The following is an 11,177-nucleotide window of genomic DNA, read 5'->3' as shown; positions in this document are numbered from 1 at the left end:
ATTATGGAAATTTGTACTGTTTCTTTGGAAATTTAGCTCTGTTTTCCACGGTCATGAGTAAAGTTTCTGTTGGAGAACTTAAATTACAATGTGGACATTGCTGAAGAGTATTGAGCTTAATATACATGCCGTGTGAAGGAATATAAGTGATGAAGAAATGAATATAGAGAATGATATCGACAGATTGTTAGTCTTATCAACCCTGTTACATCTTCTTTAGGTATTGCATTGTTGGTCTGATGATCACAAGTCTCTTTTTTCTTTACTGTGATAGATCTCTGTTGATAAAGTAGCTAAGTCAACATGAGAGCGGACGAAATCACCATTGCAGTAGAGATGGAAGATATTTAGCTTGGAATCCTAAGGATATTCTCATAATGATCACCAGAGCAGTAGAGATGGAAGATTTTCGTTTTACCTCAGGAGTTCTAAGGGCATTCTCATAATGACTAGCCAGAGACTTACAAGAGTCGAAAGTAAGCCCGTAATGATTTCGAGTACCTTGCTACACTTGCCATCTAAGCTTTCATCTTAATCGAACTTTTACCTTCTCCATGCACTTCCTCTCCATAAACTAGTTTACTTCCTATATTTTGTTAAGTTTCTGTTCCTCCTCTAAATGAAAGCAGGCACTTGTGAAAGTTTGGAAGTAAATCCAAAGGTGACCTCTGCTCTGGTGGAAATATTTCAAGTCGTAGCCACAACACCCTATTGAATTCTTGGAAATGGTACAGTTCTCCCTAAAGCTCATATTTATGCAAAGCCGCTGGAACCTTGAGAGCATGTGTACCTGATGAGTAGGTGGTGAACTCTTCTTTTCTCTTTATATATCTGTATTTATTTCCTGTAGACAGTTGCTCTCCAAAGGGGCAGTCAGGTTGACACTATTTGGGAGTGGGGCATAACTTTTGTGGTAATTCGAGAACCAAATTAGTAGCTATCGGAGGAAACAGAAGCAGGAGTGGTCGACAAGAGCGTTAAACAAGGGAGGTTTGCCATCCCCCTAGGTTAATTAAGGTCTTGTTTAATAATTCTATTCAACATTTAAATTTAATGAGTTTAGAAGTAATTAAATGACACAAAATTTTCTAAGCAAAATTTGCTCCAAAAAAATAATGCAATATACACTCAATCGTAACAATTTAGTTACTTGATAAATTTAGATTTCAAATTTCAAATTTTAATTTTTAGACTTCAATTTTGTCGAACATACCCTAACAACAGGTCATGACACTTAATTTGCCAACAATGGCTCAATGATATTTACAATAAACAAACGGCTCCTAGAGTAGTTGACTACTAAGAGAGTTTTAAAACTCTATTTCGGTGTAGGTCAAGAGTTCAAAACCTCTTACCTATATTGTAAAAATCCAGACTTTGCCAGCGGGTGCATAGGCACCCGTCTAGATCGATGATAGTTCAGTTCTCTCCGGATTGTCCTTGGACTTCTTCAGATCCCCCCTCCCCCAATATAAGGTAGTGTAAATATATCGTATTTGGCAAAAAATATATATATATATATATTTACAATATCCGAGACTTGGCAAGGTCCTAGACATCAACGGACACCAAGGGACGCATTGGAAGAGGGTGTCAAAGTTAATTTCCCGTCTGTCAAGAAAAGTAGCATCGAATCCTCTCATTTAGGATACTCAGCCAAAACATTTTTGTTAACCCTCTCTCATTTAGGGTACTTCTGCCAAGACAATTTTTATTTAAGCGTTTCCCGTGAGATCAAGAGAATTAGTCTAATCCTCTAATTTAGGGAACTTATGCCAAGATGATATTAGTTTACTTCACGTTGCCAAGTTAAGGAGCCATTATGCAATGGCAGCCATTTCTAAGACAGTTACTTTGCACAGAGGGTGCGTTAAGGGAGGCAAGAGACTCCAGGTGTTCGTCGAATACACAGGTGTGCAGTAGTTAGCACGAGCAAAAACAAACTTCATCAAAGAAGATCCACAAACCGAAGAAAGATCCAGAACAATCTTCATTGCAACTACTATCCTTCTCTCTGTACACTATCAATTTTGTTATAGTTCCACAAGCATATACTACATGTGGCCACCACTCGGGCTAGGTACTTAGGTCTGAAGGAGCTTCTTAGCCACATTGGTATGCAAACAACAGAAATGCAATATGAAGAAGAAAAATGCTGCCTACTTCTCCCTGTAAAAGTTCATTGAAATCAATCTGAACGGTACATTAGCAACTATTTAGCTTAAAGAACAGAATAGTGCATAAAGCAGTATATACAAGAGAAGGCTAATTAATGCAGAATACCTAAGACCAATCTATGGTACATATCAGGTGAGGAGGAGAAATCCCTTGTTGCAAGAATGTGCAATGCACAATGCTCATCGTCGCCGGAATTTGACTTGCACTTCAATCACCCCAGGTCGTGCTTCACTATAGTGATATCTGCAAAGCAACGCAAAATTTAATTTTTTGAACTGCCAACCCCCACCCCCACCCCCCTCTTCCAAAACCCAAACTTGCACTTGAAGGAACACATCCTAAGAATATTTGATGCTATCTGCAGGTTCCGTAAGGCAAAACGAAAATAAACTGTAGCTACTTGAAAACAAACAAGAAACAAAAGAACCTAAAGACTTTCTCCTAACACTCATTTTGAAGAAACAAAGAATTACCCATTTTCATTAAGGAAGCTCCTAATGGCTGCAGGAAGTGCCGCTTCACCCCGGCTATGATTGCCTTTTCCTGAAAAGGTTAATCACAAGTATCATATTGCATTACTTAGTATCATCCTTTCTAACTAAAACAAATGGCTTAAACCACTCAAACTTCATTAAGAGGTCCGCATGCTTCATAAGGAAATTCAGGTGCATTGTTTACATAGTATATTGGAAGAGCAAGCACATGCATAAAACCAGAATATTAAACACACTCAACATATGCATTGATTTAAAGCAGAAGCAGTACCTGTTATTACTTGTACTGATGTTGGTCTTGTCCTAGATGATGGAATCTGGCTACCACACTTATCCAAATCCCTAAAAATTGCAACCTCAGGAACCGTGGAAAGTACAATGCCTGTTGTTGCATTGACTCTACTAGCACAGGCAAGCTGTTTTGTAGGCATCTGAGATTCAATCCTCTGCAAATGTTCTTGCAAGGCTTGGACTGCTTCTGCAGCATGAAGACCATGCAAATCTAATGTCCACTCATCATTCTTCGAATTCCTGATGCTCAGAATTTCTTTTGCTGCCTTGGCATTTAATCGTTCAGCAGTCAGCCATTCTTCACGAGCTTTTCGTGAATAGAGTTGAGCAGATAAGTGATCTCCTCTCAGATAGGCTTCATTGGCAGCCTTAGAATTCCGGGATGCTGAACTGTTTTTTAATAAGAAAAGTACATAGACATGGACAGTGAGCTACATAATCTTGAAAACAGAAACTTAAACTTCAGCATAGCTCAATATATGTTAGGAGGGTACAAACTTTAACACTACAAGGTATCTACAAAAACAGAAACCAAAAGAACTGAGTTCACAAAATAATTGCCAATGCCAATGCAATTCAACAGAATAATTTCCATTCAGGGAAACCTCCTTGTAACCCATTAATCAACAACAGAAGTTACAAAATAATTGCCAATGCCAGTTCAGCTTCAAAAGAACCACTACAAGAACAGTGCAATAAAAAAAGGAAATACTACCAAAACCAGATTCCATTTTTTTTAAGCTTCATACTTTTATTGATAAGCTGTCAAGTTTACACAGATTGGGGGCTCAGAAACCAGATTCTTATTAAACCAAACTAGAATGACTTATCATTACACGTTGACCATCGAGAGATCAATAGAAAGAGCAGCCATCAAGAAACGAGCACAAGTACATCTACTGGTACAGAAGTCTACCTTCCAGAAACCAGGAAGTGCAACATGGCAGAGTCAGATGAGGTCAATGAATGACGGCAGTGGCAAGTTGGCAAGAGAATGGACAGCAAATTTATGCAGAGGACAGCAGACAAGAAGGAAAGAGCTGTTAGGTAAGTGTAAGGCCATGAGCTTTGAGTGCATGCTGTGAGTTGCCATGGGTGAGCTTTGAGTTTAAGGGAGACAGAGAACACAACTGTATCAGCAGCGATATAAACGGGAATAGAATTAGGCTGTGTCTGACAGTCTGTGTGACATATTTATATACATGCATATATACATATCTATGCATATATATATACATATACATGTCTGTGTGTATTTGTGCACACATACGTATATACTTTTACTAATATATGGTACCAAATGTGGCCACCAACTTTAATGAATCCCTAATGACTAATGAATCCTTATACTATATAAGAATACGTTGTGGTCAAAGGTTGTGCTTGAATTTCAACCACAAGGCTAGGGAGAGTTTAGGAATATAAGAATACTTGGAATATCATTAAAGCATTGGGTACAAGTCATGACAGCTTTGAATTTGTTGTAATTACTTAGATGACCTTTCAGACATTTAAGGTCAAGGGAAGTTGAGAAATATGAGAATGTCTGGACTATGATTGGAGCATTGGGTACAAGTCATTCTAACTCACATTTTGTTGTAATTACTTAAATGTTGTTTTCACCATTAAATGTAAGAGTAATGCCTTTCTTGCCATTTGAGCATTTGGTGTGGTAGGGATTTTTGTGATTGAATTAATATCTCATCATTTCCGAGTAACAGTTTTCGACAGTTATGCAGACTTATTCTAATGGCTACTTCTCTATATTCTTCTGTTAGATTTTCTTCATCTTATATATATATGTAAATATTGGTATCTGCTAAAAAAAATTTCTACAATAGATTAAATGCAAAGCTGTTTGTTAAAAAATATATATATAAATTTTAGCAACTGCAAAGCATATAATCTATAGCTGAAACTTATGAAACTAGGCACAAAGGAGCTATACTCCTCTACTATAGAATTCTACCCTACATGATGGAATGAAACTTAAGGTATGTGTTTTAGGATTCTTTTTCAACTAACTTTACTTTTCCTGCCTATTGAATAACTGGACATGAAGTACTAGACTGATCATAATATCCTTTTTTGATATATGTGTTGCTGAGAAAACATTTTACAAAATTAGGTGAAATCCTTGTTGGTTACCATCTTAATATCATGGTCAACAGTGAATGACTGCTTTATTGCGTCATGAACTACATTTATAGTTCATTCATAGTTCCATTTTAAAACATCAACTCAAATGATTCATTAAACAATGATGCACGGTTTCTGCACAATTTTCCTTATATATCCTATTAAAGTGGAGATATACTACAAATCATCAAACAATAATTTATAAAACTATCTCCATACCATAATTATTCACTACCTTCAATCACAGGCACCCAACTCCCGCGCATTGCACGGGCTCTCTCCTCCTAGTTTGAAATTGATAATTTCAAACTTAAAAAAACCCAAATCCATTTCGGTACCTTTTGGATATACACACACGCACACACACACGCACGCATGCACACACAATTCACATTTCCTAATTCGTTATGAAATTGGTTGATAATTCATTTTTTTACTGTTTATGTGCACCCTTAATTGTCAAACACAAGACACAATCTTCCAATTTTGGCATACTTGCTACTAACATTAACAATAAAACTTAAATTATCATTTTATTGATACTAGTGCTTTTGGCACACCCTAGGTATGTGCTTATAAGAAAATGCATAATTATTTTTTTCACATTCAGTTACATATCATTGTAGACATGCATGTATTTATCTGAAAAATCTATAGTTACTACCTTAGAGGAAGTTATTGTATTTAAAAAGCCATAGAGAAAAAAGTGGGAATGTGAGGGAGCCAGTGTGAGAAAGTTGTAATTTGATCTCAAAGGGATAACTATTTGCTAATTGTGGGGAGTTTTTTTTTTTCTGAAATATATTGGGACGAATTTACCCTTATAATTAAGGGTAGATTAGAAATTTTTAAAAAATGACAACGTGTGTTTTTGCATCACACAGTGTTGCTCTTCCTTTGTATATTGTATAGATATACTCTTGCTCACCCTTTTATTAGTTATCTAAGGTTTTCGTGCTAACTTCTGTTTCTAAAATGCCTCTTTACATAAATTCTTGAATATCCTCGCAAATTAAAAATATTGCAAACTGTTTCACATGCAAAAGATTTCAAGTTGAAAACCTAGATAACAAAATCATAAAAGAAATAGCACAGGACTCTTGTGAAATACAAGCATAAGAAAACTAAAAGCAAAACAAATTAGCATCTAAGAACAGCATAAGGTGGAATATGACAACTGCAAAGAACATTCTGATAAAAGAGGGCTATCACACCAGCAAAAAATAAATATATAAATAAATTGCTTGTCATGTAACATTCGTTGTGAGTTTAAAAGCAGGATTTTAGAAACGTAAAAGAATATCACAACACTGTCTCAAACAAAAGAATATGATCTAAACAAAGCTGATTCAGTAAAACTATGAATGGCAAGGCAAGTTCTTGGCCATGGAAACCTATATCAGAGAAATAGCAAGATGTACATACATATCCATAGGCAAGAATTTCAAGTATGACACACACTTACCCATTGTATAATCAAGAGTTCTAATGTGATTCAAGTTGCTTATTCATGTTCTTTAAACTTCAGTGATGAATATGAAACTAAATTAAACAACAAAATGACTCTAGATGTCATGATATCACGTTAAGGACCAAAGGAAATGAATCAAACAAACGTAATCTCCCTGCCCTTCATACAACTACAGAAGGGTCAAAGAACAAATATTAGAAATTCAACACAAAACATATTCAGATAGCAGGAACTACAAAACTAGGCTACCATTTATCTTCCGCACCTGCAATCTCCATCATATTCATAACATATCTAATATTCCACAGCACCATAAGTTGCAAGGATAAGTTTAAAAGGTGCCATCCAAAGTGCAACAGCAAAATTTTAGCAAGATAATGGTTTAGATGAGCAATTTGCCATAATTGAGCATTTCAATTATATGTTTTTTTTACCAGGATTTCTATACCCTTTTTCCCTGAAATTTTTATATGAGCACAAGAGTAAGGAAAGAAGCATTCTTATTACAAGTACTACAAATGATTGAAGTAAAAACAAAAATCAGGTTGATAGTGCAGATGGCAGCTAAATTTATACCAGAAGAATAAAAGTATCAGCTATGACAAACCTCATCATCTTTCGTGCGTCTTTTCTTTGAACCAAGTAAACATCATCTTCTTCCCACTCAGGCTCAATGGGTAAATATTTGATAGAATTCAGAATCATTTTTGTAGCAGAGACATCATGCAGAAGCATTTTCCTGGAAGAAGTACGTTCATCTGTCAAATCTTGATTATTCTTACACTCAAGACCCTCAAGAAGACGGCTCATTTGAGCAAGATTTATGTCCTTTTTGGCTTCATCTGTCAAATCTTGATTATTCTTATACACATGACCCTCAAGAAAGCAGCTCACTTGAGCAAGTTTTGTGTCCTTTTCGGCTAATGACTTATTTTCATTCACAAGAGACTCCTTATGATTGAACCTTAATTCTTCAGTTCCAATAACTTTAGCATCATTGTAACTTTGCTCATAGGAAACCAACATTTTCAATAAGGATGAGGCCTTATCAACATCATAGTTTACACCAGCCAAAACATCCTCAATCAAGCTTTGGTCTGCCCAAGGATGGAGCTCCTTAAGCATTTCATTTGCCTCAAAAGCATCTTCGACACCATTCATTGCATTTAAATAGTCAGCAGATGCACTAGAGCTGCCACCCTGGAATTTCTGTTCATCCATATCACTGTGTTTCTGCTTAATCGGAAAATTGACAGCACCCTGTAGTAGAGATGCAAAAGGCTTCTCCAATGCAGTTTTGTTTGCTGTGTTTGTCAAGGCTTTCTGATCTTGGTTCATTGAGCTTGATATTTCTGGAAAAGATTCACCCTTTGCTTCAGGTTCAAGACCCTGCTTACGACGATGTTCGAGGTCAAATGCAGTCCAACCGGATGTTTTACCTCTCCTCCACGACATCTTCGCATCCAGAGGTCGTGCACTTGCAGAAATAGTCATCTTAGATGACAGAAATTCTCAAAACCATCCTATCACACACATGCAACAGCCCCCCTCCCCCTTCCTGCACTATCTTCCCTTTTTTGTCCCAAAGTTTATGCAATTGTTCAGAACTCTCAAGAAGGCAAAATTCACGTCTTTGTCACTGTTGTATCTGAAGATATTAATCCAGACAAAAGAAGTTCCAATAACACAAAATGAAGCTTTTGATCAACTAATTGATACAAATGACAATAAAGCAATAATTTTTTTCAACCCATAGACAAAAAAGAAAGACGAAAAATAATTGCTGTGAAAAAATTGGAGGCTGTGAAAAAACTGAATCCTCCAATCAAACGGTAAAAGAATAAAAATGGAAAATTTGAAAAAAAATCATTATTTCAATGTCTGCATTGAAATTGTAATAACCGTTCAGAAACTGATCCTTCCACTAAGGTTGCGTTAGCTTAGTTTTTCAGTTTTTAGCTTTTTACCTAGAAAATTATAATCTGATTAGACACGTAATCATTAATTATACTATTACAAGCTACTGAATAAGGTACATTAAATTAGTGAACTAACTAAAAATTAGTCAGATAAAACACGTAAACATTTAATACACAATCATAAGCTAATTACTCATCGAAAAATCACCGATGAAAAAAAACTAATTATAAACTAATTACAAGAAGAAAATCGAACAGGAAAAGAAAAAGAAATACCTGCTAAATATGCTTTGCTTGACTTGGCGAAATCAGAATGCAATTAGCACTAAGGTATTTCAGTAATACGACGAAAATCTCGTATCCAAGGAGTCAACTGCTCGGACGACGGTGGTAAGATCACGGTTAGCGACGGTGCGTAGAGGATTACAGCCCAGGATGAAGATGGAGATGAAGATGATGATTGAGAAGGGAATTTGCATCTCAAATCCATAAAAGCTTTTCTTTGCCTTTCTTTCTTCCGCCGTTGAATTAACAGACACAGAAAGATAGAGAGAATTATTTAAAGAATAATTATTGAAGGAAAAATGGAGAGGGCCCAATTGATTATTGACCAGGGAATATATGTACTATTATAAAATTAGGGTTCTTCTTTTGCAGTTTTGCATGGGGAGGACAAGTCAAAGCAGAAGCAAAGGAAAAGTTTTCTTTCACTTCGATTTTTCCTCGGTTTTTTCCTTTTATCTTTTTCTTTAAATTTGCTTTAAGGGGAATTTGCCAATTTCATCCTTCACATTTTTTGAAAAACATTTTGAGTTCCTCACATTTAAAATTAGCCAAAATAATTCTTTAGATATACAAAATAAGTTTTGGAACTAAACGGGGGGGACATTTTTAAATCTAAGAAATTATTTTGACTAATTTTAAATGTAAGAGACTAAAAAGGTTTTTTTTAAAAATGTGAGAGGCTAAATTGGCAAATTTTCCTTACTTTAATTTAAGGGTTTCCTTTTGTGATTCGCGTGCATGTGCAACATACATTTAGACCTCTTATAACGTCACATTTGCAATATCTTTTCTCACTTAATTTCCTAAGAGATAAAACTGCCCGTTTATCATGCTAAATTTTTTTTTTTTTCTTCTTTCTTCTCTCAATTAATTTTAAACTGTGGCTCAATTTTGACCATTATAATTTATGGTGTTGGTATACTAATTTTTTAAAAAAATCAAATATCTCAAACTTAATTAAATGATATTTTCAATTACATTTCGACAATATAAATGAGCAAATTTTTATAACGGCCATAATGGCTATATTGATAATAACTTGACCATTATACATTCTACTAGAGTATTTTATAGTTGAAATTGTATAATTATTTGGTTTACTATCTAGGTTTAACTCCTATACTCTTCTAAGTATAAATAAAGGATGAAACATGTTTTTTACATATATTTTTATAACTCTATATATCCTTAAGGGTGATTCTTCCACCATCCTTTTTGTTACTACAAATATAAAATTTTAGAAAAATGTATTATTAAAGTATTTAATATGGGACAAATAATAGTATTGTGTGAGACTTTTGTTTTACTCCAACAGTATAGACTGGAGTGGACTACAGTGAAAATAAGTTGGGTTGTTATATTTTGAAGGTGACATGTTGAAATCTACTACATTGTACTAGAGGATATTCCATAAGGACGCAAATTGTCTTAAAAAAGAATGACCTAGTTCGAATCTCAAGTCATGCTAAACATATTTTAATAGTACAAATTAGTTGTATTTTTCATGCACTATTGAGATAAGAGAATCTTGTTCATTTTTCTTGTGAAATTTAATTGGAGAAATTATTCTAAATAATTGTGAATATCTAAGTCTAGGACTAACATTTTTAAGATGATTAGCCTCTTGTAAAGAAAAGGAAAATTTTATGCCATCTAACATAGGGGTGTCAACGGGGTCGGGTTCGGGCCGGAATTGAAAATTTTGAACCCAAACCCGTTTTTATGTAGTGGACTCGAAACCTATCCGTATACTCGATGGGTCTTGACCTTAGAGTCCCGAAACCAGGACCGACCGATTTTGGGTAGGATCCGAACCTACCCGGAAAGAAAAGGTCCAAATTTAAACATTCCAAAATTAAATCCAAAACTAATCACAACTCAAATCTCCAAACTTAAACAAATCAAATTACAAATAACTCGCAATAGTCAATCCAAAACTAATCACAAATCAATCTACAATGTCATTACTAAATTGTTAATTTGGTAAAAAAAATATGTTTAGAAATATTTATATTTTATAATTATTAATATATTATTCGAATACGGGTCGGAATCCTATATTCCGTATCCAATCCACTTTTTTGTTAAAATAAACAGGTACGGGTCTAGATCCAGGTATCGGAATAATTTTTCAACCCAAACCTGGTAAAATTTATCGGATCCGTTGATACCTCTAATCTAACACATCATTTTATTGAATTTATGGTTGTGGAACTAGTTATGATAAGATAAAAATGACTAGTTGACTGAGATAAGCAACCTAAGATTGACTTGTTTGAATTTCCGATTACTTGAGCTAGTTAGTCGGCTGAGTTTTAGTCAAACATGAATAATTTTGGTATAGGTCATATGTAGAGTAAATTGCATTTTAATTCATAGAATGCTCAAAGTGCATATTAT

At 34.8% G+C, this 11,177-nt stretch overlaps 1 protein-coding gene across 3 annotated transcripts; it reads right to left on the bottom strand.

Annotated features, from left to right (window-relative positions):
* Positions 1-1,975: 1,975 nt before the first annotated feature.
* Positions 1,976-9,060, bottom strand: LOC113778160. Of its 3 annotated transcripts, XR_003469239.1 has the most exons (6): positions 8,769-9,060; positions 7,181-8,221; positions 2,944-3,353; positions 2,652-2,721; positions 2,284-2,421; positions 1,976-2,169 (listed from the first exon to the last, which is right to left on the bottom strand). XR_003469239.1 is itself a non-coding variant. In XM_027323457.1 (5 exons), exons 2-5 carry the CDS (start codon positions 8,065-8,067, stop codon positions 2,358-2,360), a joined length of 1,431 nt encoding a protein of 476 aa, XP_027179258.1. In that variant the 5' UTR covers positions 8,068-8,221; positions 8,769-9,060; the 3' UTR covers positions 1,976-2,357. The 3 variants fall into 3 exon arrangements, 2 of the variants coding, with proteins under 2 accessions (XP_027179258.1, XP_027179259.1); XM_027323457.1 differs by having other exon boundaries at positions 1,976-2,421; XM_027323458.1 differs by having other exon boundaries at positions 1,976-2,421; positions 7,181-8,028.
* Positions 9,061-11,177: the final 2,117 nt, after the last annotated feature.

This window comes from Coffea eugenioides, chromosome 7 (genome assembly GCF_003713205.1).
Source record: "Coffea eugenioides isolate CCC68of chromosome 7, Ceug_1.0, whole genome shotgun sequence".
Taxonomy (NCBI): domain Eukaryota; kingdom Viridiplantae; phylum Streptophyta; class Magnoliopsida; order Gentianales; family Rubiaceae; genus Coffea; species Coffea eugenioides.
The sequence above is the reverse complement of the archived record's forward strand: the minus strand, read 5'-3'. Positions and strand labels throughout refer to the sequence as shown.